Source organism: Canis aureus, chromosome 30, assembly GCF_053574225.1.
Source record: "Canis aureus isolate CA01 chromosome 30, VMU_Caureus_v.1.0, whole genome shotgun sequence".
Classification (NCBI taxonomy): Eukaryota; Metazoa; Chordata; class Mammalia; order Carnivora; family Canidae; genus Canis; species Canis aureus.
In genome coordinates, this window is record NC_135640.1 from 31,427,408 (window position 1) to 31,455,226 (window position 27,819).

The 27,819-nt window shown below is 43.5% G+C and overlaps 1 protein-coding gene and 1 long non-coding RNA gene across 18 annotated transcripts in view; one reads left to right on the forward strand and one right to left on the reverse strand.

Annotated features, from left to right (window-relative positions):
• Nucleotides 1–27,819, forward strand: part of LOC144301830 (uncharacterized) — a 70,502-nt gene that overhangs the window by 23,503 nt on the left and 19,180 nt on the right. For 14 of the 17 annotated variants that reach the window (XR_013368719.1, XR_013368720.1, XR_013368721.1 and 11 more), the window contains 2 exons: nucleotides 2,616–2,810; nucleotides 3,455–3,573. Coding sequence is in view for 10 of the 17 variants with exons in the window: in XM_077878975.1 (XP_077735101.1) it covers nucleotides 2,616–2,810; nucleotides 3,455–3,573 (314 nt within the window). In the remaining 7 variants the exon portion in view is untranslated. Of the gene's footprint in view, nucleotides 1–2,320; nucleotides 2,479–2,615; nucleotides 2,811–3,454; nucleotides 3,574–27,819 lie in introns of all 17 variants that reach the window. The other 3 variants (XM_077878981.1, XM_077878982.1, XM_077878979.1) reach the window with 2 other exon arrangements.
• On the reverse strand, nucleotides 9,364–27,753 carry LOC144301834 (uncharacterized). The gene is made up of 5 exons (XR_013368734.1): nucleotides 27,535–27,753; nucleotides 27,155–27,406; nucleotides 25,137–25,184; nucleotides 21,573–21,706; nucleotides 9,364–9,802 (listed from the first exon to the last, which is right to left on the reverse strand). It is a non-coding gene; the product is annotated as an uncharacterized LOC144301834 (long non-coding RNA).

Genomic DNA, 27,819 nt, shown 5'->3' on the forward strand with positions numbered 1-27,819 from the left:
ACATAGGCAGAGGGAGAAGCAGGCTCCCTGGGGAATCCAATGAAGGACTCGACCTAGGACTCCAGGTCCATGACCTGAGCCAAAGGCAGATGCTCAACCACTGAGCCACCCAGGCATCCCTGGTTTCTTATTCCTAATTGAATGTGATTAAGAATAAGAAAACCTGGGGTCTATTCCCCAACACTGCTTACCAGCTATGTGTCTTTAGGGAAATCTAAAAATTTTATGATCCTTGGGTTTCTCATTCCAAAGTTGGGATGACAATACTTGGACCTGATCTCATTTGGTTATGAGGGGTGGATGTCACAGGAGATAAGGCTTATGGAAGTCTTTTGTAAATTGTAAAGTGCAAACAGGATTGTTTCCATTAATCCAAAGAAAAGAAAAAAGATGAATAGTGTGACCTATTCCTCCTCTTAATGTAATATCTCATAACTGCAGTAGAATGTTGAATAGGAATCCCATCTTATCTCTGACTTTTATGGGAGAGATTTATGATATTTGACACATTAAAATGGTCTTATTTAGGTTACTAACACACTTTTTCAGGTTTAAGACCTTTCTTTTCTTGGGTTGCTATCATGACTAGGTGTTAAATTTCAGCAAGTGCTCTTAAAACATCTGTTAATACGATCATACTGTTTTTCTACTTTCATCTCTTTAATAGATTCTTTTTTTAAAAAGATTTTGTTTATTATTTGAGAGAGGGGCACCTGGGTGGCTCAGTCGGTTAAGTGTCTGCCTTGAGCTCAGGTGTGATCTCAGGGTCCTGGGATTGAACCCTGTGTCCTGCTCCCTGATCAGGGGGGGTCTGCTTCTCCCTCTCTTTCTCCCTCTCCCTCTGCCCCCCCCCCACTTGTGCTTGCTCTCTCTCTCTCAAATAAATAAATAAAATCTTTTTAAAAAATTAAAAATACTTATTTGAGAGTGAGAGAGCATGAGAGAGAGAGAAAGGATGAGCAGGCCGAGTGGCAGAGGGAGAGGGAGAAGCAGGCTCCCCATTGAGCAGGGAGCCTGGCATGGGGCTCAATCCCAGGACTGTTCAATTTCTCTTATGGTTAAGGTTTTTTTGTTTTGTTTTGTTTTGTTTTGTTTTGTTTTGTTTTGTATTAAGTAGTCTCCAATCCCAGCATGGCGCCCAACGTAGGGCTTGAATTCACAACCCTGAAATCAAGAGTTGGACACTTAAAAAACTGAGCCACCCAGGCACCCCTCTATGGTTAAGAAGCTAGTCAAGTTTCCTACTTTTCCCTGAATGAATCTTTATTATAAATATTTTCCTAGGAAATTGGTCACTTCAACTAGTGATTTTCAAAGTGCTTGCCATAAAGGTTCTTACAATTTTTTAACTTTGTAATTTACGTTCTTATAATTTTTGACTTATGATTTTGTCCTGTTTCTTTCTTTTGACAGGTATGGCAAAGATTTGTCTTTCTATCAGTTCTTTCAAATAACCAGTTTAACTCATCAATTCTATTTCCTTTTTCTGTTCTGTTTTTATTTTCTACCTTTATCCTCCTTAATTTCCCCCTCCCCCTTCAACTTTCTCTATATTTATTTTCTCTCTCCCCTTTTCATCTCTGCCCTCAGCTTTTTGAGTTGAAAGTTTGGTTGATTTATTTATTTTTAACCCTTCTGGTTTTCCATCCTAAGCATTTAAGGCTATCTATTTTTCTTCTGAATGCTGCCTCAGCATAGCCCATGGGTTTTGATACATATACACTGTTGTTAATGTGATTCTAAATAGCTTGTCATTTCTGGCTTTACTTTCTTTCAAGCCTATGACTCATGAGTCATGTAAAATACACAAGACAATAGATTTTTGTTAGTTACCCTTTTGCTAAGGTACCCTTTTTCTAATGTTGTTCCATTATAGTTCATGAATTTATACTACCGGAGTTTTCCTTCTGGGGATTTGTTGTGAGTGCTTTTGTGACCTAATACACCAGAATGTCTGGTGAGAGTTTGAAAAGAAGGTATAATCTCTGTTGGATATAGAGTTATTTCTCTCCATGTATCTATTAGGTCATAATTGTTCATTTTATTAGCCCGGACTTCTTGAGTCTTATTCCTTCCTGTAATAGTTGATCAGCTAATTTCTGACTTTGTTTAAAGTCACCACTTATCATGATTTATTTCACTTAGCATTATACTCTTTAGCTCCATCCCTGTTGTTGCAAATGGCAGGATTTCATTCTTTTTATGGCTGAATAATATTCTGTTTTGTCTGTATGTATATATCATCTCTTATATAATCAACATTTATATATATCAACATTATATATATATATATATATATTAATTTATTTATTCATGAAAGACAAAGAGAGAGGCAGAGACACAGGCAGAGGGAGAAGCAGGCTCCATACAGGAAGCCCGACATGGGACTCAATCCTGGACCCCAGGATCACGCCCTGAGCCAAAGGCAGAGGCTCAACTGCTGAGCCACCCAGGCGTCCCTATTTTTAACTTTTTGAGGTATCTCCATATTGTTTCTTTTAATTTTAAAAATTTTATTTATTTTTAATTTTTTTCATAGTTTCAAGTTTTTATTTAAATTCTAGGTAGTCGAAGTACAGTGTAATACTGGTTTCTCTCCATACTGTTTTCCACAGTGGCTACGAAGTAAGTCAGTAAGAGAAAGACAAATACCACATGATTTCACTCATATGTGGAATTTAAGAAACAAAACAAATGAAAAAAAAAAAAAAAGAAAACAAATCAGCAAAGGAAAAAAGAAAAATGAGAGACACAAACCAAGAAACAGACTCTTAACTCTAGAGAACAAACTGATGGTCACCAGAGGGGAGGTAGGTGGGGAATGGGTGAAATAGGTGATGAGAATTAAGGAGTGCACTTGTCATGATGAGCACTAGGTGATGTATGAAATTATTGAATCACTATGTTATATAAACCTGAAACTAATATAACACTGTATGTTAACTACACTGGAATTAAAATAAAAACTTAATTAAAAAATAGCCACCATTATGAGAACTCATTAGCATCTACTTGCATTTCTTTTTTTTTTTTTTTTTTAATTTTTATTTATTTATGATAGTCACAGAGGGAGAGAGAGAGGCGCAGAGACACAGGCAGAGGGAGAAGCAGGCTCCATGCACCGGGAGCCCGATGTGGGATTCGATCCTGGGTCTCCAGGATCGCGCCCTGGGCCAAAGGCAGGCGCCAAACCGCTGCGCCACCCAGGGATCCCCTCTACTTGCATTTCTATCAGGGCTTGCTTTATACATTTTGAGGCTAAGATTTTAGGTACATAAAGGTTTGTGACATATTAAGTAGGTTGTACTTTTGTAATTATGAGATATTCCTTTTAGTGCTTTTCATTTTGAATTTTACTTTGTGTGAAATGAATAGTGTTAGTATGAATCTGGCATACTTTTTTCTATCTCTTTCCATATCTTTCTATTCGACTTTCCTGTGTTATTTTCATTAGGTGTTGGTATGGTCAGCCTCCTTTCTGACTGCAGCAGAGGTGGCCAATCGACCACCAAAGCTTCCTGCTCACCACTGCCTGGCGTGGAAAGTGACTGCCCCGTCAAGGACTACATCCAGGTATAGTCATGTGACTAGTTATCAGTAATGGAACGTGAGCAGCAGTGATGGGAATCACCAAGGACTATTACTTTCTCTGCCTTGATCGGATGCTCACTTAACGGGAGTGGATTTTATAGATAAGTGGAGGAAACAGAGGGGAAGAAAGTGCTTCTGTTTGTTTATTAATTCTGAGCTCTCAGAGAGCCAGGGTTGACCAGACATATCTAAGTCATTGCTCTAGTCTGAATGATTGTGTCCCCTAAAATTCATATATTGGAGTCTAATCCTCAAGGTGGTGGTCTTAGGAGATGGGGCTTGGGCAGGTGATTAGGAATTACTGCCCTTATAAAAGAGGCCCCAGAGGACTGCCTAGTCCCTTCTGCCATGTGAGGATATAGCAAGAAGATGGCTGTCTGTGAATCAGGAAGGGGGTTCTCGCCAGACACCGAGACTCCCAGCCTTGACAAGTATAAGAAATAAATTTCCATTGTTTATGAGATACTCAGTATATTGTGTTTTGTTATAGCAACTTAAACAGACTAAGACAGCCATCTTGGTGATGCAAATGACCTGCTTGATGTTTATCATATATAACTTAAATTTGTCATATGTGACTTGAGTAATAACTGATGTTCCCTGAGGCTCAGGGTTATCCCCACCTTGTCTACGTGGTCTCCCTAAAGCTCAACTTGGGTAAATGCTTCATTAATATGCGCTTAATGAAGGAATGAAGTTCTGGCCATCTTCTCCTGTACATTTCCTTTCTGGTGACCCCCCTCAATGGATTCTTTTGTTAAATGAATTTCTGCTTAAACTAAGCCAACATCTTTCTCAATAAGAAACCAGGCCAATCAATGCAGCAGTGACTTCATAGGTAGGAAAAGAACTTCCCCTCTGTGTCTGCCAATCATGTGTTTAAAATGAAATTAATAAAAAGAAGAAGAAAGAGAAGATGTTGTATATATTAATAACCATGGGGACCTACATTGTGTCAGGCACTGAGCTGAGTGCTTCTCACACATTTCCCCATTTGATCCTCACAACGGCTGCCAGGTAGGTGTGATTTATTCTCCCTATTTTACAGATGAGCCTACTGAGGCTTGGTATGGAAGTATGTAGCAAAGTCAGAATTCCAACCCATGACTTCCTAACTTCTTTCTATGCTTCCTTCCTTCTACTATACCTCATTGAAAGAATTCAGCAGCCTAAGTTTCAAGGATCTTTTTTTTTTATTTATTTTTTATTTTATTTATTTATTTTTTAAAGATTTTATTTATTTACTTATGAGAATGCACAGAGAGGAGAGAGAGAGAGGCAGAGACGCAGGCAGAGGGAGAAGCAGGCTCCATGCACCGGGAGCCCGACGTGGGATTCGATCCCGGGTCTCCAGGATCGCGCCCTGGGCCAAAGGCAGGTGCCAAACCGCGGCGCCACCCAGGGATCCCCAAGGATCTTTTTTTTTTTAGATTGTTTATTTACTTATTCATGAGAGACGCCCAGAGAGTTAGAGACATAGGTAGAGGGAGAAGCAGGCTCCCTGCTGGGGGGTTCTAGGACTCCAGGATCATGACCTGAGCTGAAGGTAGATGCTCAACCACTAAGCCACCCCAATGCCCCAGGTTCAAGGCTCTTTTGGGAAGTCATTTTATTTTGCTGAGCCTCAGTCCCCTCATTTTTAGGATGGGGATATGACGATACTGACTTTCAGCTCCTCTCAGGGTTATTGCAAAGAGCAAATGAGAGGATGAGTCTGATGCTCATGTTTTGCAAAATACTGAACTCTACAAATAGCAGTGATTTTATGGTAAATCGAAGAGGCTTGCATCAGACCTTGAACTTTCTCTGTTTGAGGATATGACTTCTCACAGGCAGCATTTCCATTATTCAGAGTAGAAATAATGCTCTCCGTCACATGAGAGGCTATTTTCTTCTTGTATGTCCTTCTATTTTAGGCATTCAACTTTCTCCTCAACATTGTTTGTTGGTGGGCAAATCGTAACCGAGTTTCTGTTCCTCAAATCAGTTTCTTCATTTGCATTAGGGGGAAGTGTGGCATAAGATAATTTTATTACCGTCCAGCTTTTCATAAATCTTTGCCGAGAGACAACATGGGGTTGCTGAAAGAAGCCATAGTTGGTTGTCCGGAGCCTAGGATGGAGCTGAGCCCTGACAGTTGGCATGCAACCGTGTAACTGTGGGTGAGTTTTTCACCTCCCTGCTTCTCAAGCTCCCATATACAAAGCTATGGGCAGGGCTTTTTCCTGAAGGGCCCATTTGCTGTATGGCTTCAGAATGATCACAAAGAGTCTTAAATAGAAGTGAACACCTGCTATCCATGTCAGCACCTCAGCAACGTGGCCAGCAGGGGAATCTTTATTTCATTGTATTTGGATCATTTTTCCCTTCTCTTTTTGCTTGAGAGCTTCCTACTCCAAATATTTGTTTATTAGAGCTACCCCCCCCCCTTTTTGCACTACTCATGCGGGTGAGATGCAAATGTGCCTTTTGTGACTTTGCTGTGTTTCCTGGGCCCCAGATTGACAGAAAGGAGACAGAACAGTTGCCAAAGCTGGAGCTGGCAGGGCTTAGGGGCAGGAAGTGTGAGTCAACACACAAGAAGACCAGGGCAAACAGCTGGAAAGCAGGGTTAGAAAATTTAAATCTAGCAGGAGGGCTGTGAAGTGGGTTACTCTCAGAGACCTCTGGCTCTGGGACTCCAGAGTGAGGAGAGCTGACCTGAGTATGGCTGGGCTCACGGTACATTAAAAAAAAAAATCAGATTGTGTTATTACACTGCTTTAAACTGTTCAATGGCAGGGCGTGATCCTGGAGTCCCGGGATCGAGTCCCATGTCAGGCTCCCTGCATGGAGCCTGCTTCTCCCTCTGCCTGTGTCTCTGCCTCTCTCTCTCTCCCTCTCTCTGTCTCTCATGAATAAATAAATAAAATCTTAAAAAAAAAAAAAAAAACTGTTCAATGGGTTCCCATCTCACTTAAAAACAAAAAAATCTGAGAAGTCCTTCCTTTGGCTGACAAGGGCTCCATGGCCTAAACTTTACTGTTTCTTCTTCTCATCTTCTACCACTCTTTTCCTTGCTACCTGTGAGCCACACCACTAGTTTCTTGGCATCACTTAGCCGGGTACTGCCTCAGCGCCTTTGCACTTGCTGTTGTTCCCTCTGCCTGGAACATCCTCTACCTTTATCCAAGCAGCCATGTCACCTTCTCAGAGGCCTTCCCTGATCACCCAACCTGAAGGACCCAGCCTCCCTCCAGACTTTCTTCATCCTCTTGTTCAGATGTATTTTTCTCTGTAGCTTTACCATCACTTGACCTTATCTCACAAAAGGGGCTGTGTGATGTCAGTCCCCTCCACTGGCATATGAGCACTTCAAGGACTGGGGGCATCATGAAGTTCTCTATAGTGTCCCCAGCACATAGATCAGGGCCTGACATATTTGTAGAAGGAGTGAGTGCATGAAAGAATGAGTGAATGAATGGAGAAGATGGATGGATGAAGGCTTATTGGAATTGTAAGCTTTGGGACCTGCTTCTGGCTCTTCAGATTCCCTTTCTGCATCTTGGTCCTTGGCTTCCTATTTCCACACATTTCTAAGTTCTAAGTTCTACTCTTTTCTGGTGTTTAGTTTTGTTTTTGTTTTTGTTTTGTTTTGTTTTTTGCTTATACACAGTCTCAGTGAGGAATGTCCCTGCCCTGTCCTGGTTCCCTGGCCTCTGGCTGGTTAGGAAGGACCTTAAAGGGGACGTAGAGCTGAACCAGAGGAGACAAGAGGCTCAGGACCCAGGAGCGGAATTTCTTCCAGAGGAGAAGATGCTATAGCTAAAGGCCAGCCCCACCCTGCAGGAGCACCCAGTCACCAGCAGATGCTGCGGGGGCCTTGCTGGCTGGTTCTGCACATCCGAGGCAGAACATTAGCTATTGGACTCTTCAGCAAGCCAACTGCCCTGGGACTGGGTTGAGGCCTCGCACATGGTGAACAGGCACCTAGGACTACTGAAAGGATACAGTACCAGAGCTGAGAGGCCTCAGGCTGGCTCCTGGCCCTCACCTCATACGACAAAGCTTGTAAAGGTGGGACCCTCGTGGCTCAGCTGTTCCCTTCAGACAAGACAGTCTAAATACCCCAAAATAAATTCAAAATGACTCAGATTTGTTTCTATCTATTTCTTGAACACCTGGAAACCTGCCATAATCACCCACCAGGAGCTCCTGAAATCCTGCTTTTCTGTCTCCCATTCACTGAAAAGGTACACCACAGGAGCTGTTCTCAAAAGACCTCACCCAAAAGACTTGCCCCATCCCTGCCCCGTCCCCTGCACACCTCTCATTTATCTTCTCCTCTCTCAATATCCTCCCAAGTCTCCATCCCAGCAGATTCTCCTTGCATGGAGGAAGAAGGAAAGAAATGGAAATTTTCCTTAGTGATTACAGGCATGGGGTAGAGTCAAAGCCTTGGTTCCTTCACCTGCCAAGTAGGAGTAATGGCAAAATCCACCTCCCAAAGTGTAGAAGGTCCAACCGAGCTAATGGACAAGGGAAGCGGGTTTTCTATCAGAGCAGAAGAACAGTTGGTTTTCTGTGCACTTTCCTTCCTCTCTGCTGCGGTTGTCCCCAGGCCACCCAGGAGCACAAACAGATGCGTGGTTACCACTAACCTCAATGAAAGAAAGATCTGGAAGCTAACTCTCCACTGAGGAAGACAGCTGAGGGCTGGGAAGGAGCAGGGAGCAGGAGGCGACAGCAGCAGAGAACATATGGGATGCAAGGAGCAGGTGCGGAGGGAGCAGAGTCCCTAGGGCAGAGGGGACATGCTGGGATCAACCCAAAGTCAAACAATGGCGGACAACCATGGATGCTCCTTGTGTGTGAAGAGGTGGGTGGGGCAGAAAGAAAACCTTGCCCTTGAGCAAGGTCAGGCTGAACTGGGGGACTGATCTCTGAGCTGGGGTGACTAGACATGGTCACAGTGACCCTCATGCATGATGCAAGGGCTGTGATTTACTCTTGGCCTGAGGATCAGAGCTTGTTATTTTTCTTTTCTGTTGGCAGACTTCAGCTTTATCGTTGAAAACATGCTCCCAGGAAGGGGCATGCATTGGCCCACAAGACCCTTCTGTGACTTTCCTGAGACATCACCCCCAGGCTGACATCATAGGTGTTCTTGATTCAAAGTTGCCATGTGTGGCCTTGAGGAGGGAGGTGGGAGCAGCCAGGCCTTCAGCCTGATGGGGGAATCCTTGTGAGCCTCTGCAGAAATGGGGCGGAGGCTACATGAAGCATCCCACCTGGGCCCAGATGAGGGAACAGGTTCATCTGCCCTCATAGGGCAGGGGAGAAGGGCTTCTCTCAGATTGGTCCAGAGCCCTGTTGACCAAATAAAGGCAGTTGGCTCTTGATCTTTACTCTCCTTCTTCTGCCTTTTTCTCTCACCACCAGGATGGACACTGGCTAACCATCCATATTTGCTTTCCCATCCCTCTTTTTTGATATAAGAAGTTAAACATTGCAGATAGAAAGGAAGTCCCGTTGGTTCTACCTCAGTCCCCGCATCTCTCCTTCAAAGATGATCTCTGCTATAAATTTGATGAATATGCTCTGGCCCATAACAAATCTGCATTACACAACTTTAAGTGTTTCTGCCTTTAAATAGATTTTCTATGAACAAAATAGAACATTAGTTTATGTGTTTATAAAAGAGATCATGCTCTACTAAATATTCATTTAGAAAGTTATTTTTTTTCATTCTACGCTATATTTCTGAGAACTAATCACTACTCCCTCCCCGGTCTAATTAATAACGTGTTTCCATTGCTGTAGGGAATTCTATCTGACGGCTGTATCACATTTTATTTATCTATTCCTCTACTGAAGTTTTGGTGTTTAGATTGGGCCTGGAGGTTTTTGGATGGACAAACACTGCTGCAGCGAACCTCTTGGTCCAGCCATCCTTGTGCTTGTGGGTGAGAGGGTCCTGCAATCACATCTCTTGGCACTCATTTTTGCTCTGTGGTTGTTCACAAATTAGAGGCTCACTGCTGCTCCAACAGCATCCCAATTAGGCTGCATGAGAACACCTACTTGCATCAGCCGTCTGTTTGGACTCCCAGTGATGATGATGAGGCCAAGGCCTTTGTACAGGAGTAGAGGGTTGGTCGGTGGGAGCTGGGCAGGCTTGAATGGAGACATGGGACCTCTCAGGAAACCTGCTTCCCTCTCCAGCGCTGTGCTGTATGTAGGAGACAAAGGAAACCAATGGTTTGGGAAAAGTCCTACTGATACAAAACCAAGCAGTTTAATATTTAGTTGAGATTCAAGGTGTAACTGGGAAGCACCATATGAGCCAATTGTGTTCAACCTACTTCCATCCTAATGTGTGCATAACCTGTTCTTACTTAAGAGCACTACTACATATTTACATCTGGTTTTATAGGTGCCAAGGACCCTTTGCCATCAATTAATTATACCACATAATAATTCTATTGTGCATGTAATGATGCCTGATTTATACTTGACAAGGATGAGGTTTGAAGATGCAAAGTACCTTGCCTGGGGCCAGATTCTTATAGGAGAGCCAGGAACATATGTTAGAATTCCCAGTTTTTAGCTATGTATTTGACTTCCTTTAAGTCATATAGACTTCTAGGTCCATTCTAAGGGTCGTGAACTTATTGGTGGATACCAACTCATACACAAAGGAGAGACAATAGGGGTTCTGCCCCCAAAGAAGCCTGTTCCTTGCTGGGTCCATGGGTCTTTGTAGAGATGTGCCTGTTGATGTCTCCTCTGGTTTGTTTGTTTGTTTGTTTGTTAAGTAGGCTCCATGCCCAGTGTAGCATCCAACGTGGGGCTTGAATTCATGACTGTGAGATCAAGACCTGAGCTGAGATCAAAAGTTAGATGCAGCCAAGACACCCAGGCACCCCAATATCGTCTGCTCTCTTATCCATCTTAGCTGGCCAGGGGTTTCTTCTGTCATTGGCAAACAGATCTTCCTTAATGTAGCCTTTGCCTGGTCAGTCCTTTTCACTTAGAAGTTTCTAGGGTAACTGATGTGAAGAAAGGAATATGTAATAAGGGGGCCAGTGAGATCGATCATTTCAGAAAACAATTTGGGAGGTCCTAGAAAAGCTGGAGGTATACTGACATCTAGAATCTCTTGCACGGGTACAGCAGGAGACATGCCCTTGCCAGCATTTTTGTTAGAGCAAAAAATGGGAATCACTCCAAATGTCCACTAACCAGAGAAGGGATAGAAAAGTATGGAATGTGTTCAAGGGAATACTTCACTAAAGATCACTGAAGACTAATGAACTAGAGTCGATGCATCATCATGGGTAAGTCTCTGGAATATGAAATTGAACAAGAAAAGAAAGTCACATAAAAATAAGCACTATATGATTGCATCTAGACAATGTTCAGAAAACAGAAAACTAAGTTGTATATGTAGAGGAACATACGAATGTAGTTGAACTATAAAGGTAAATGTGGGAAACACAAGTACCCAAATCAGACTGGTAGTTCCCTCTGATGGGGAAGGACAGAGACAGAGGAGGGGATTAGAAGGCATTGGTGATGGTCATTTTCTTAGCTGGGTAATGGGTCCATAAGGTGCACATATATACACATACCCACATGTATACATATATCCTTCATTTTGTATGAAACATTTAGTAATAGAAAAATATACAGTCTACCTTTGTGGGTTTTTTTTTTTTTTAAGATTTATTTATTTATCTGAGAGAGAGAGAGAGCATGAACAGGAGGCACAGAAGGAGGGCCCCATGCAGTGTTCAATCTCATGACCCTGAGATCAGGGCCTGAGCTGAAATCAAGAGTCAGTTGCTTAATCAACTGAGCCACCAGGTGCCCCTATAATCAACCTTTGAACAAGGCTGGGGTTAGGGACAGGGACACCAATTCCCTGCACAATCAAAAATCCAGCAGAGTTTTTTTTTTTGGTAAAGATTTATTTATTTATTAGAGAGAATGAGCAAGTGTGGGGGGAGGGACAGAGGGAGAGGATCTCAAGCAAACCTTCCTGCTGAGAACGGAACCTGAAGCAGGGCTTGACATGGGGCTGGATTTCCCAACCCTGAGATCATGACCTGAGCCAAAACTAAGAGTCAGAATGTCCAACCAAGAGAGACCACCCAGGCGCTCTAATCCAGTATAACTTTGGACTCCCCCAGATGTAACAACTCATAGCCTACTGTTGACCAAAAGATTAGTCATAACATAAACTGTTGATTAATGCATATTTTGTGTATCCTATGTATTATATACTGTTTTCCTCCAATAAAGTAAGCTAGAGGAAAGAAAATGTCATTAAGAAAATCCTAAGGAAGAGAAAACACATTTATGGTACTATTTTGTATTTATAAAAAAAAAAAAATCTGCATGAGTGGACCCATGCAATTCAAACCTGTGCTGTTCAAGGGTTGGTTAGCTGTACAAATAAAAAAACTTCTGGGGCAGCCCCGGTGGCGCAGCAGTTTAGCGCCGCCTGCAGCCCGGGGTGTGATCCTGGAGACCCAGATGGAGTCCCACATCAGGCTTCCTGCATGGAGCCTGCTTCTTCCTCTGCCTGTGTCTCTGCCTCTGTCTCTCTCTCTCTGAATAAATATATTAAAAAAAAATCTTAAAAAAAAAAAACAAAAACAAACTTCTATGGGACTCTGTCTTGCCCATAGCACTTACATTGCTCTGTCCAATTTAAAGACCCTCCACTGTCTGGCCTCCAGGTCTGTAATATTCTGAGACAATAACATCACTTTGTGCCAAGAACTGCCCTAAGTGCTTTATATTATATTACTCTATCTGATCCTAACAACAGCTTGTCTGTGTATTATGTGTGAGCAAATAGGCCCTGCTCAAGTTCATGTGGTTAGTAGATGGCCGAGGTAGTACTTGAACCTATATACTCATTTCTTGCCTAGCTTTCCCCTCTCCTCTGGCTGTGCCGTTCATCTCACTATCTCATGCACATTCCCGACTTTCCTGCACTTGCCTTCCTATGCCTGGTACTCTGATTACAACGGTCTTTCCCAGGTACGTGCCATACAACCTCAGGACCATGAAATCTGTTAAAAAGAGAGAGAGAGAGAGAGAGAGAGAGAGAGAGCAAGCTATGGTCAAATAAACCAAGTGAATTCTGAAGAGTAAAATCCACTCTCAGAGAATTGTGATGGTTCTCAATGGAGATGGTCTCTATGGACCATCTAAGATGTCCTGGAATAAAGAAAGCTGATTAATTTTGTTCAAACCAGCAATTCTCAAGCTTATTTGACCACAGAACCTTTCCCCCTCACCAGTCACAGTATTTGCTACTTCACTGAACCAGTGCTCCAAGGAACCCACTTTGGGAAATACTGAAGAGCATTTATCTGCTCTTTTTTCCTCTTTTCCTGTCTTCATTCATTCCCTTTTCTGAAACTCCAAAGTCCTTCTAGTTTGTATGGAGCAATTTAGCTCTGAGTTATATGCTGGTATGTGTACATCCAGTCTGGTTTAAGGATTTCTCTCATGGGCTAGCCTGTTATTCCTCGGTGGAGTGTTAAATCCTTTGTGGGGAGGGATAAAATCTTGGGCTCTTTCTCTGCGTCTCTTGGCTACTAGCTGTGACTACGGTGCTGGGCACTTGATAAATTCTCAAAACACAGAGACAGGAGGCGGTGATGCCGAGTATCTTGAGAATACCACAGGCTTCACTGCAGGAGTTGGGAGTTGGGAGACTTGTGTTCAGGGGGTCTTGTCGGGTATAGTATAGAGAACACAGCAGATGCCCAATTATCAGACTGGGACCCGGGGACAGATGGCATCCATGTTCCTCAGTGATGGGTCTACCGGATTATGGGTGGTTTGATTCTGCATCGTGTGGGACTTTCTTGGATATTGCAGGATGCTTAGCCTTCCTGGTTGCCGCCCCTAAATGTCAGTACCCTGCCTCAGTCATTGTACGTATTGAAAATGCTCTCATGCATTTTCAAATATCCCTGTGTGGGGTGGTAATGCTCTCAATTACTACTCAGGGATCACCTGTCTAAGGTTAGCATGGGCTCTAGGCTGAGGGGCAGCTATGAGCCCGGGTCACTAAGCCAGGCAGCATTAGGAAGAAGGAGACGGAGTGCATACAGGTAGGCCTAAGGAGTACAAAATATTTGTTTTTGTTTTGTTATCAATAACAATGGAACTTCTATAATAGTTTATATAGCCATTCCTCTGTTTTCCCAGACGTCTCTTTTTCTCCTTCCTTCCTCTCAATTCTATTCTGTTTTCTCTCTTCTTTCTCTCACCACACTAGCTGAGGACCTGGTGATTTTCCTTCACGAAGCTTTTAGAGCCACCTAGATGGCCATTTGTTGTCCTCCCTTCCCTACTCTGACCACCCTACACACACCTTCCAAAGTTTCCTTTAAAGCTTAGACCTTAGGCAGCCCAGGTGGCTCAGTGGTTTAGCGCTGCCTTCAGCCCAGGGCATGATCCTGGAGACCCGGGATCAAGTCACACGTCAGGCTCCCTGCATGGGGCCTGCTTCTGCCTCTGCCTGTGTCTCTGCCTCTCTCTCTCTCTCTCTCTCTGTGTGTGTGTCTCTCATGAATAAATAAATTAATTAATTAAAAAAATAAAGCTTAAATAAAGCTTAGACCTGCTTGGACGTAGGTCACTGGCCAGTTAATGAGCCTTCTGGGGTCCTCACCGAAGGCCAAACACGGTGGGTGCTGAAGACCCACCTCCAGCCCTACTGGGATATTCCTCTAGCTTTACATCCCAGCTCAAGTCTAGGGTTCTCTTGGTTTTGGGGAATTCTTGCTGTCTGGAAAATCCTCACCTTTTTTTTGCCACCTCCACATCATCAGGGACCAGACCAATTCATTCCCTTCCCTTTTACGCCTCTACAGCCTTTTGGGATCCGTTCAGATGCTATTCTCTGCACGAATGGGTATGGCATAGTGGTGAATATGCCAAGACTTCGCAACAATTTTTTGAAATATCCAGTCACTGAAGGTGGGTCTCAGACATAAAAGCACCTTTTTTCTCATTCACCGTTGCTTTCTCGAACAAGAGAATATTGGGTTCTCTAATATTTATCACAAATTTATGACAAATTAAGCCATTCTAAAAAGCGTCGATGGTCAGCATGTGGGATTTCTATCCCAAGAGCATTTCACAAAAAATTAGAGAGAACTCTGAATACTTTTATTCTGCTCAGCTGAAAAATCTCGGTTGATGGATAAACTCAGTCTGAACAGCAGAGGGCTCTTATGTACGTAACAAAAATTTGAACTGCTTTTGAAAAGCATAATAAGCACAGGTGCACAAACCGTATGTCCTCATCTGTGTGTCTCTGCTGGTATATGTTGCAACAGGTATAATTCCTGTGCTCGTGGCCACCATCACCCATGCCTTTCTGTTCCCTAGTGTCATTGAAAGGAGCAGAAGGGGACAGAGACAGCTTGTGAGGAAGTGTTCTAGCAACTCTAAGGTGAGATACACATGAAAATGTGGTTATGGGACACCTGGGTAGCTCAGTGGTTGAGCATCTGCTTTCAGCTCAGGTCATGATCCCACAGTCTTGGGATCGAGTCCCGCATTAGGAGCCTGCTTCTCTCTGCCTATGTCTCTGCCTCTCTGTGTGTGTATTTTTCATGAATAAATAAATAAAATACATAAAATCTTTACAAAATATGGTTATTAATCAGTCAAACTAGAAGTAATAACGACCTCATGAGATTGCTATGAGCTTGATGAGTTCCGGCACACAGCAGGTGTGCTGTAAGCCATAAGATGCTTGCATGCATGCGTGTTATTGCCCTCTTGCATGGGGTGCAAGGCCCTTTCTCCAGGCCTGGCCCCTTTCTAGAATTTCAGCACGTCTGCATCCCTAATCTTCTGCTTGGAATTCCTCCCCACTGTGGAATAGACGTTTCTTAAGTAACAAAACCGAAACAGAGTGCTCGATCTGCTCCATATCCCATTTCCAACAAAATGAAAAGAAATAAACCCTCTCACTCCAGCCCTGGTCTTCCTCATCTCCCTGAGGGACACCCATATTCACCCAGATGCTCAGGCCAAAAATCAAATCCTTGATTCGGCTTTTTCCTATTCCTTTAATCCAAAGAAGTTTCTGCTTACTCTCCTTTGGAGACTCTGCCCTTCTCTCCCTGCCCTCTCTGCTTCCAGTCTACCAGGAGTCACCATGATTGCTGGCCTGGACCTGTGCCAGGAGCCTCCTTCATGGTCTCCCCACCCCCTGTCTCGGCCTTTTCAGCCCATTCCTCAAAATAGCCAGTGTTCTTTTAAAACAAAGCACATCGTGCCACTCCCTTGCTTAATCCCCTACATGCTTCTTCACTGCACTTTTTTTTAAAAAAGATTTTATTTATTTATTCATGAGAGACACACACACACAGAGAAAGACAGAGAGACAGAGACACAGGCAGAGGGAGAAGCAGGCTCCATGCAGGGGGCCTAATGCGGGACTCAAGCCACCCAGGGATCCCCCTTCACTGCACTTAAAAGCCATGAAGACCCTTCCCTGGCTTTGTGAGACCCACCTGATCATGCCCTTCCTGCATCTGCAGACTCATCTTTCACCATACTCCTTCCTATACTCCATACCTTCACCTTCTTTCCATGTTGTAGACACTGCACACAGGAGCTCTCCTTCTCGTGGCTGACTCCTTCCATGCATCTGATTCTCAGCTCAAATGCCATCTCCTCCAGGAAGCCATCCCTGATTCCCCAATCAAAAATAGTGAGCCAGTCACTCTTTTTCACCCACCCACTTCAGCTCAGTGAAATGATCATCTACAAAGCATAGCACGTCCTTAATAAAACACATATATTCAAATCACAACTACTGATGTAATTCTATTAACCATATCAAGGCAAAGGCATATGCTGTTTTGTAACAGAGATGTCATCCACAACCCCTTAGTATTGTCACTCCACTTAGAGGCGCAATGACTTCAGAGTCTGGGGGAAAATCTGTGCAAAATATGGCTACAAATGAGTTACTCATTTGTCATGGGATACCATGACAGTGATGTCATCAATGTTGAACAACAAAATCCCTTGCATCGTTCATGTATTCATCCCTTTAGTTATTTATCAGCAAACATTTACTGAGCATCTATGCTGTGCCAAATGTTGGGGAAGTCATAATAAGTAATATTAGGGCCAACCTTCCTGCATTGGCTTCTCCCTTCTCCCAACCCTGCCCCCTCTTCCTTTTGTTAAGACTCAGGATGTGAAAACTCCTCTAAGCCTATTCCTAAAGGCATGTTTGGCTTTTGGAGAGGCTGCTGCAAATACTAGGAAGGTGAAATGATCATGGTCGTGATCTCCAATTGAACCAATACAAGGTCTTTAGGATGTGCTATAACCAGCCATTTAAGGAGGGAATCCAAGGTGGAGAACAATTAACCAAGGCCATACATGCCACTGGCAGTCTCTTGGGAAATTCATGAGGCAGGCCTCATGCCTGCAACCCTCCCACCTTCAGACATCCTATTCCTGACTCAAAAGTGTCTGCCTTCTGGCTGCTAGAGAGAAGCCTTCCCAACTATAGCGACTCCCTCCTCCCCAAACCCCCAAACGTCTTCTCCAATGGCGCCCCTCTGTTCTCACCTTCAGTGAAAGCTCCCAGGTATTTGGAGTAATGTTTGATTCACATGTGTGAATGACAGATAGCCTTCACTTACCATGTTGTACTTTCCCTTAAAAGAATATCTTAATGAAACTCTAAATAGAACTCTTGTTCCTATTTAGGAAAATTTGTTTAATCAGTACTTTAGAGCAGGGTGTCAGTGGCCTCTCTGTTTCTTTCTTGGCTGTGTTACTTTGGGCAAGTGACATAACCTCTCTCTATTTCAGTCTCCTCGCATTTAAATGGGGATCATAAAAGCACCCACCCCCCAAGTTATTATGAGGATTAAATTAATGAATGCATGTAAAGCATTTATACTAAAGCCTGGCATAGAGAAATGCTACATATGTGTTAGGTATGACTGCCCCAACACCACCACCACCTCCATCACCATCAGCACAGCCACCATCATCATCTCTACCACCACCACCACCACCACCACCACCTCCATCACCATCAGCACAGCCACCATCATCATCTCTACCACCACCACCACCACCACCACCTCCATCACCATCAGCACAGCTGGCATTACCACCACCATCATCATCATCACTAGCACCACTACCACCATTGCCACTGCCATCACCTCTACCATCACTGCCCCCACTACCACTGTCATAAGTGTCATCAGCAGTAGCAGCCACAGCATTGTTGTTTTTCCTCCATTATCAGAAGATCTCAGGGCAGTAATCTCTTTGCTCCTTTTCCTCAGTAATTTCAATTTCACATGAGTTTGCTGCTTGCTAATGTCACCAGAGGGCAGACTATGCCTAGAAGGAAAATGTGCTCAAAGTTAAAAAATATAAGAATTTTATTCAGTTCTTGAATTTGGGAGCTGCCTGTGTGTAAATTCCTCCAGACTGCTCCTTAGACCATGCTCTATGTATCTCCTAAGCAGTCCTATTTTTTCCCTCTTTTTTCGTCACAGTAAAGTTTTTCTCGTTCAGTGAAGTACATATGGCTTTGAAAATTTGAACCCAATGTTTTCCTCTTTGCTCTAAACTCTGAAACGTTTTGTGAAATGTGGGAAAACAGAGTTTGGTGTGTCCATTGCTTTTTTTTTTTTTTTTTTTTTTTTGCACTGCTAGAAAGCTATTTTGATTTTAGGCTCCAGTCATAGGCAAAAGATGTTTGGAATAAGAGGGTTTACGTTTCAAGGCCTGCATACATGTGGCACATGGGCCATCCTTTCCTCTTTCTCTTGCCCATGGAAGGCTCTGCTAATGGATTGTATTGTTCTTCCTTGCTGAGTTCAAAGGCATTATTAGGTGTTTTCTCAATACAGCCTTTCAGCCACCTTCCAGCAGCCAATGGCACTTGAGATAAAACCAATCTGGCATCCCTGAGATGTTCTACTTCACACTTCTCCCATCACTCCCCATTCCAAGTACAGGGTTGGCACTTCCTATTTTAAGGAACATATTTATTCAGTGATGCTTAGTCGGGTGGTTCCACTGGAGTGTTTTAGAAATCCATGAGGCATGTTTTTTGGTGTTATTTTATTTTTTTCTGTTATCAGCTCCTCCAGTTTTATTTTTTTTTGTGTGTATGTGTGTGTGATAAAACATATGCACCATGCAATTTACTTTTTCACCATTTTTAAGTGACAGTTCAGTGGCATTCACACTGTTGAGCTTTTCCCAAATCTTTTCATCATCTCAAACTGAAGCTCTATATCCATTAAACATTAACTCCCTGTTCTACTTCCGCAGCCTTTGGTAATCACCACACTACTTTACATTTCTATGAATCTGACTACTTTAGATAGCTCACATGAGTGGAATCATACTGTATTTGCCATTTCATGAATGGCTTATTTTCTTTGTTTAATCTCTTTAAGGCTTACCCATGTTGTAGTACGTGTGAGAATTTCCTTCCTTTTTAAGCCTGGATAATATTCCATTGTATGTATATGTATGTACCATATTCTATTTATCCATTCATCTGTTGGTGGACACATGGGTTCTTTCCACTTTATGGTTATTATTTTTTTTTAATTTTTATTTATTTATGATAGTCACAGAGAGAGAGAGAGAGAGAGAGAGAGGCAGAGACACAGGAGGAGGGAGAAGCAGGCTCCATGCACCAGGAGCCTGATGTGGGATTCGATCCCGGGTCTCCAGGATCACGCCCTGGGCCAAAGACAGGCGCTAAACCGCTGCGCCACCCAGGGATCCCAGTTATTATTATTTTTTAAGATTTTATTTATTTATTCTTGAGAGACACACAGGGAGAAGCAGAAACATAGGCAGAGGGAGAAGCAGGCTCCCTTTGGGGAGCCCGATGCGGGACTCCATCCCAGGACCCCGGGATCATGCCCTGAGCCAAAGGCAGATGCTCAACACTGAGCCACCCAAGTGTCTCTTTCTGGTTATCATTAATGATGCTGCTAATAAACATGGCTGTGTAAGCATCTGACTCTAGTTTCACTTCTTTTGGATTTACTCAGAAGTAGAATTGCTAGAAATACAGTAATTCTATGTTCAATATTCAAAAAATTTTTTTAGAGAGAGCATGTGTGTGTGTGCATCCTCATGTGCAAGTTGGTAGGGGGCAGGGGCAGAGGGAGAGAGAGGGAGAATCTTAAGCAGGCTCTATGTTCAGCATGAGCCTAACACAGGGCTCAATCTCATGACCCAGAGATCATGACCTGAGCCAAAATTAAGAGTTGGATGCTTAACTGACGGAGCTACCCAGGTGCCCCACTATGTTTAGCTTTTTAAGGAACCACCCTACTGTTTCCATAGCAGCTATGCCATTCTACATTCCCACCAGCAAAACACAAGGGTTCTAATTGCTCCAAATCTTTGTGGGACAGTTTTTGCAGTTACAATAATTTCAGGTGGGAGCCTGGATTGCTAGTCACCCCACAGTGTGTGAAGTTCCCTCTCACAATGAGGAAGTGTCCCCCAGCCTGCATTACTTTGGAATGTCTTGCTGGTCATTTATGTAAGTGAAAAATTTGTTGAGGGTGATCTAATCCTAGATCTGAACTCCACTCTTTATTTTATTATTTTTATATACTTTTAATATGTAATGAACCCAATTGGGGGAACAACCATGCAAATTGAAACGACATTGTATTCTGTTTTGTGGGAAACGTTGCTAATGGCAACATTGCTCATGAGACTTGAGGTGCCAATGCAACACACCCATTTTAGTCTGCGGTTGTCATTGTCCTGTTCTCGGAGTTTTACATGGAAGGCAAGTACCTGAATTCCTACCGATGTCTTCTCTTGGGTTGGCCATGCTATGTATGGATTTCATGTCAGAATAGTAAAGTAGATGATTCAAATATTTGGTGTAAAGATGGTCCACTGCTATAGACAAAGGGTTGTTTTTCTTGTCTCTGTTGAAGAGGAAGTTGGAGGCTGCAGTGGACTGAATGTTTGAATCTTTCTTTCTTTCTTTCTTTCTTTCTTTCTTTCTAAATTTTTTTTTTTTAATTTTTTTTTTATTTATTTATGATAGTCACAGAGAGAGAGAGAGAGAGGCAGAGACACAGGCAGAGGGAGAAGCAGGCTCCATGCACCGGGAGCCTGATGTGGGATTCGATCCCGGGTCTCCAGGATCGCGCCCTGGGCCAAAGGCAGGCGCTAAACCACTGCACCACCCAGGGATCCCTCTTTCTTTCTTTCTTTCTTTCTTTCTTTTCTTTCTTCTTTCTTCTTTCTTTCTTTCTTTTTTTTCTTTTTTTTGATTTTATTTATTTATTCATGAGAGACACAGAGAGAGAAGCAGAGACACAGGCAGAGGGGATCAATTCCAGGACCGCAGATCTTGACCTGAGCCAAAGGCAGATGCTCAACCACTGAGTCACCCAGGTGCCCCTGTTTGTATCCTTCCAAAATTCATATGCTGAAACCTGACCCTAGTGTAATAACATTAGGATTTGGGCCTTCGGGATTAGGTGAATAGGTCACAAAGGTGAAGCTCTCATGAGTGCGATTAGTGCCCTTATGAAAGAGACAACAGAAAGCTCTGTCCCTCTTTCAGCCATATGATGTAATAACATAAAGACAGCTGTCTAGGGAGCAAACACTGACTTGGCTGGCACTTTTATCTCAGACTTCCAGCCTCCAGAACTGTGAAAAATAAGTTTCTGTTGTTTATAAGCCACCTAGTTTATGGTACTTTGTTATAGCAGCCTGAATGGGCTGAGATGGAGGCATACTCTGGCATCTTGATGTAAAAAGTTGAGCTGGGGTGGGGTGTGTAGGTGTGAGTGTGTGTGTTTAGTGTTTAATATGTTTTCTGATTGTGGCAACTGATTTAGTCTAACCCACTTCCACTCTTTTTAAGTTCAAACATTGCTAAAAGCACAGATTTTTGAGAACAACGTTACCTGGGAGAGGCATCGCTCTGGTTCAGGTACCGGGTAGGAGTCACTGATGCATATGAAGTTGAAGGCCTCATTTTTACCATTAGCTGGCTAACCAAGAATAATAGGTCTTCAATTCACTTTTAATTTTATGGCATCTACAGATAGATTTAGAAATAACATGTCACGAGTTCATCTATTTCATTTGGCAATACTGATTAATTCAACAAATATTGGTTGGCCTCTATTTTGTGTCAGGCCTTGTTTGAGGGATGAGGAATGTGGTGGAAAACTAACGAGTCCCTTTAAAGGTATTTAGGGGACTCTAAGTGGCTCTATTTATTGGTGTCCAACTCTTGGTTTTGGTTTGGGTTGTGGTCTCCGGGTCATGAGATGGGCCCTGCGTCCAGTTCTGTGCTCAATGTGGAGCCTGCTAGAGACTGTCTCTCCCTCTGTCCCTCCTCTAACCACTTGCAAGTGTGCACAGGTCCTCTATCTATCTCTAAAAGAAAAAAAGAGGTGCTTGGGTGCTCAACTGGTTAAGCATCTTCCTTCAGCTCAGATCATGATCCTGGATTCCCAAGATAGAGCCCTGAATCAGGCTCCTTGCTCAGCAGGGAATCTGCTTCTTCCTCTGCCCCTCACCCTGTTCACACACACACTCTCTCTCTCTCCAATAAACAAAGTTTTTAAAAAAATAAAAGTTAGGGCAGCCCAGGTGGCTCAGCGATTTAGCACTGCCTTGGGCCCAGGGCATGATCATGAAGACCCGGGATTGAGTCCGACATCAGACTCCCTGCATGGAGCCTGCTTCTCCCTCTGCCTGTGTCTCTGCCTCTCTCTCTGTGTGTCTCTTATGAATAAATAAATAAAATCTTTTTAAAAAAATGAAATTTAGAAAAGGAAAACATTTTTTTTAAAAGATTTATTTACTTATTCATGAGAGACACAAAGAGAGAGGGAGAGAGAGAGAGAGAGAGAGAGAGAGAGAGAGAGGCAGAGACATAAGCACAGGGAGAAGTAGGCTTCCCCGCAGGGAGCCTGATGTGGGACTCAGTCCCGGATCCCAGGATCATACCCTGAGCCGAAGGCAGATGCTCAACCGCTGAGCCACCCAGGAGTCCTGGAAAAAAATTTTTTGAGGTATTTAAACTGCATTCCTTTTTGATACAGCAATCTCCTAGGTACTTACCCTAAGGAAAATACGGGATAAAGAGGCAAAGACGGATAAACAAGGGTGCATTTTTTATCAGATAAGAGTAAAAACCAGAAAAAAAAAATCTAGCTGTTAAACAATAGAGGACTGATTCAGTGAATTTTATACATTTACATAATGGAGAACTAGACAACCATTTAAAATTAAACTTGTATTTATTAAAATGGGGGAATAAAACTGACATATATATATAGTAAAAAAGCTGATTATAGACTGTGTATTATTCTTTTTTTTTAATTTTTTTTATTATTATTTATGATAGTCACAGAGAGAAAGAGAGAGGCAGAGACACAGGCAGAGGGAGAAGCAGGCTCCATGCACCGGGAGCCCGACGTGGGATTCGATCCTGGGTCTCCAGGATCGCGCCCTGGGCCAAAGGCAGGCGCTTAACCGCTGCGCCACCCAGGGATCCCGACTGTGTATTATTCATTTAAAACTTTAATCTATTTATATACAGAGGCACCTGGGTGGCACGGTTGGTTAAACATCTGACTCTTGGTTTCAGCTGAGGTGGTGATCTCTGGGTTGTGAGATTGAGCCCCATGTGGGGCTCTGCACTCAACGCAGAGTCTGCTTGAGGATTCTCTCTCTCTCTCTCCCTCTCCCTCTGCCCTTCCCCACCACACTTGTGCTCTCTATCTTTTATTTTTTTATTTTTTAAAATTTTATTTATTCATTCATGAGAGACAGAGAGAGAGAGAGAGAGAGAGAGGCAGAGACACAGGCAGAGGGAGAAGCAGGCTCCACGCAGGGAGCCTGATGTGGGACTCGATCCCAGGTCTCCAGGATCAGGCCCTGGGCTGAAGATGGCGCTTAACCACTGAGCCACCCGGGCTGCCCTCTCTCTCTCTTTTAAATAAATAAATTAAAAAAATAATCTATTTACGTGCATATATTTTTGTTTGGAAAAAGTTTTGGAAAGATATGCATCAGCAATGAGGGAAGGGACAATTTAAATTTCATCAAGTTTCTATTTTCTGTTTCAGAAATTTTGGGGGGATGCCTGGGTGGCTCCGTTGCTTAAGTGTCTGACTCTTGGTTTCAGCTCAGGTTGTGATCTCAGGGTCATGAGATGGAGATCTGAGCTGGTCTCTGTACTAAGTGTGGAGCACACATGAGATTCTCTCTCTCTCTCCCTCTCCCTCTCCCTCTCCCTCTCCCCTCCCTCTCCCTCTCCCTCTCCCTCTCCCTCTCCCTCTCCCTCTGCCTCTCCCCCTGCTTGCACTCACATGCTTGCACTCTCTCTCTCTCAAAATAATAAAATCTTAAAAAAATTTTTTGCAACAATTAAGTATGTAATTTCAAATTAAATTTGCTTTCCGGGGGATCCCTGGGTGGCTCAGGAGTTTGGCGCCTGCCTTCGGCCCAGGGCATGATCCTGGAGTCCCAGGATTGAATCCCACATCGGGCTCCCTGCGTGGAGACTGCTTCTCCCTCTGCCTGTGTCTCTGCCTCTCTCTCTCTCTCTCTCTCTCTCTCTGTCTCTCATGAATAAATACATAAAATCTTAAAAAAAATTTTGCTTTCCGCAAACATCTAAAATAAACAAAAGCAGTCTATACACTTGCTGTATGAGTTTGCTGGAGCTGCCATAAAAATGTACCACAGACCAGGCAGCTTGAGTCATAGACATTTATTTTCTCACAGTCCCAGATCTAGACTAGAAGGTCAAGGCCAAGGCATCAGCAAGATTGGTTTCTTCTGAGTCTTTTTTCCTTGGCTTGTAGATGAGGATCTTTTCCCTGTGTCCTCAAATGGTTTTCCTTGTGTGTGTGTGTGTGTGTGTATGTGTGTGTGTGTGTGTGTCCTAATCTCCTCTTTCTACAAAGACACCAGTCAGATTGGATTAGGCCAACCCTAATGACCTCCTTTTAACTTAATCACCCCTATGAAGACCTTGTCTCAAAAGTACAGGGACATTCCGAGATACTGACTCCTCACTAACTGAGGGTTAGGAGTTCAACATACGAATTTTGCAGGGTGGGGGAAGAGTTGTGGGGGATGGGAGCACACTTTAGTCCATAAGACTTTCCTTCTCAATAGAATAAGGATGTTTCTAAGTCGTTTCCACACGAAGCAACTTCTGCCTTAAAAACATATTTGTAGCATGAAGATAAGATGATGCTAATAATTATTTTATAGCGTGCCAAAATTTATTTTATAAATTTTGGTAGATTCCTGCTATGTCACTGGTGCTAGGAAGGAGACCCAAAGACACACCTACATTTGTGCCACGACCTGCAGGGTTTGAACCGAATCAGGCTTTGTTCATTTGAGGCCAGCCATCAGCTAATCCACGTTTACTGGATGCTCACAGGGTATGGCACATTTTACTAGGTATGGGGGTGAATTAAAAATAAATAGAGGCTCACCTCATGCATTGAAGGAACTTCTATTTTCTGGAGTACATGGAACATTCCCTGTGAATGAAAACACACTAATAATGAAGAAGCATTTCATGTGGGGTTCAGAGGCCGGCAGCCTAACTTACTTTGTGGAGAGTGACATATTTTGTAATTAAGTGACCACAAAATAACAGGATAAGCCGGGACTTGCCCATAAGCCTCTTGACTCCCTGCTCAGTATTTTTCCCATCAGATCAGCTGCCACTGACCCCAATGAGTCTCACCAACTGCAGTACAGAATTGTGCACTGAATGCCTCAAGGAGTTTTAAGCCAAGAAAACAAAATCAGATCTTGGTATCAGGAAGAGCGTCTCCAGTGTATCTGGGGAGGTGGCGGGTGAGCCTCGCTGGTGTCGGGGTTGCCAGGAGCCCCCCCTCACATTCCATAGCATGTTTCATTGCAAATTGCTTCTTGATATGGTTAGAAGAGAGTTCTGGCTTTCTCTTGGGAACATTGAAAAGTCCATAGATGTTATTCCATACAACCCAGGACAGTTGAATGGGTTAAAGGCAAGTGAGAATGTGCATAGGTCTGAGTGAGTGTGTGTGCATTTGGGGAGTGAGTGGGCATGTGTGTGAGTATGTGAACGTGTGAGAGAATGTGTGTCAGTGTATGTGATTGTGTGTGAGAGTCTACATGAACGTGTGTTTGGGAGGAGTATATGTATGTGTATGGGGGTGTGTTTGGGGAGTGAGTGTATGTGTATGTGAGGGGGTGCATTCGGGGAGTGAGTGTACATGTGTGAGAGTATGAATGTGTGAAAGAGTGTGTCAGTGTATGTGAGTGTGAGAGTGTAGCTGTGTGTGTGTGTGTGTGTGTGTGTGTGTGTGTGAGTGTGGCCGAGTGGGGATATGTGTGGGAGCATGACCACAGGAGTATGTGAGGATGTGTGAGAGTGTAAGGAATGGTAGGTGAGAGCGAGTGTACATGTGCCACAGTGGCCCCAGAGGTCACCGGATTGATTTCCTGTTGCCGCTGTCACAAGATGACCACGTGTTTAGTGGCTTGAAACAATACAAATTATTATTTTCTATTTCTGGAGGTCAGAGGTTCAAAATGGCTCTCGTTGGGCTCATACACGGTGACATCAGGGCTGTGTTCCTTCTGGAGACTCTAGGGGAAAATCTGTTCTTTCCCTTTTGTGGTTTCTAGAGACCTGCCCAAGTTCTTGGCTTGTGGCTCCTTCTCCTGTCTCCAAAGCCAGCAATGGCAGGTGGAGTCCCCACCTTGCACACCCTGCCCCCCTCTTCTGTCACCCCCTCCACTTTTAAGAATCCTCATGATTACATTGGCTTATTCACCTTGGCTAATCCAGTATCCTGTATCCTCAGGTCAGCTGATTAGCAGTCTTAATTCTGAATGCAACCTCAGTTCCTCTTTTCCCTCAAATCTAACATAGTCATAGGTTCCAGGGAGTAGAAGGGGAATATTTTCCTACCACAGTCACCATCATAATCACCACACGAGTTTTCATAATGTCTCCAAATGTCAAGGTGCCCTGGGCGGGGAAGGGGTCAGCAGGAGGCCAGCTGGAGAAGCAGGTGTATGTCGCAACAGTGCTGCAGGCGATTCGGATTCAGCCCGGCTCCCACTGAGATCCCCTGGGTGAGGTGTTACCCTGAAGCCATCTTTGTCTTTCCTCAAATAGCAGTGATGGAAAGGACATTTGTGATGACTTGTCCAACCCTTTCATTTTTATTCATGAGGAAATGGAGAGCCAGGTTGGTGGAATTGACTTCTCCAAAGTGTCCAAGCTGGTGGGGGCAGAGAGAGATGGCTAGCAAGGTCTTCGGAGCTCCATCCACTGCCCTCCCTACCACTCTGCTCATCATTTTTCCCAGATTATTGCCCTGCATTTTCTAACCCAAAGAGATGTGGCTTTTTGACCTTCAGAAGGTGTTTAATTCTCTTGACTAACAGAGTATATCTGTCTCTGTGTGCGTGTGTCTTGAAAGCAATTACAATAATTGGATAAGATGCTTACATGGTTTTGCTGCATTTGCTGCCTGGGGCATATAATGAGACGAGGAGGTGAAAGCCTACATAAATGCGCTTGGTGTTCAATCCAGAGTGCCATGGTATCAAGAAGATGCAGATAAATTGGCAGAGGTTCAGAAGAGATCAGCTAAAATGATGAAAAGAGGGAAGATTGAAGCAGCTAAGCAAGGAATGCTTCACTAAGTAGTCAGTCGGCTGGAAGAAAGCAGGCTCCAGGACTTCTGTGAATATTTTCAAGCTACAACAAAGAGGGAACATAATTACTTTAGCATTTTGGCAGGTCTAAAAGGACGCTCTGTGTGTAGATACAAAGAAAGAAAACAGCTTTGTGCCAACATTAAGGGCATCAAATCATTTTGCCTTAACCTGTGGTCGACCTCAGCTTGTAGACATTCTTTATTTCACTTTGGCTGATTGCTAGGGTGACCAGTTGCCCTGGTTTTCCTGAGACGAAGATTTTCCTAGGATGCTGGACTGTCAACACTAAAACCAGAATGGCCCTGGGTGCCACAAACAGGACAATTTGCTTCCCTACTGACCATACTGCATGTGAGAGTCATAATCTAGGCTAACCTGTCTACCTGCCTAAAGATGCTGGGATTCTAGAAGGTTACCAGAAGTCCTGTTTTCATGAGAACTCCACGTCTCCTT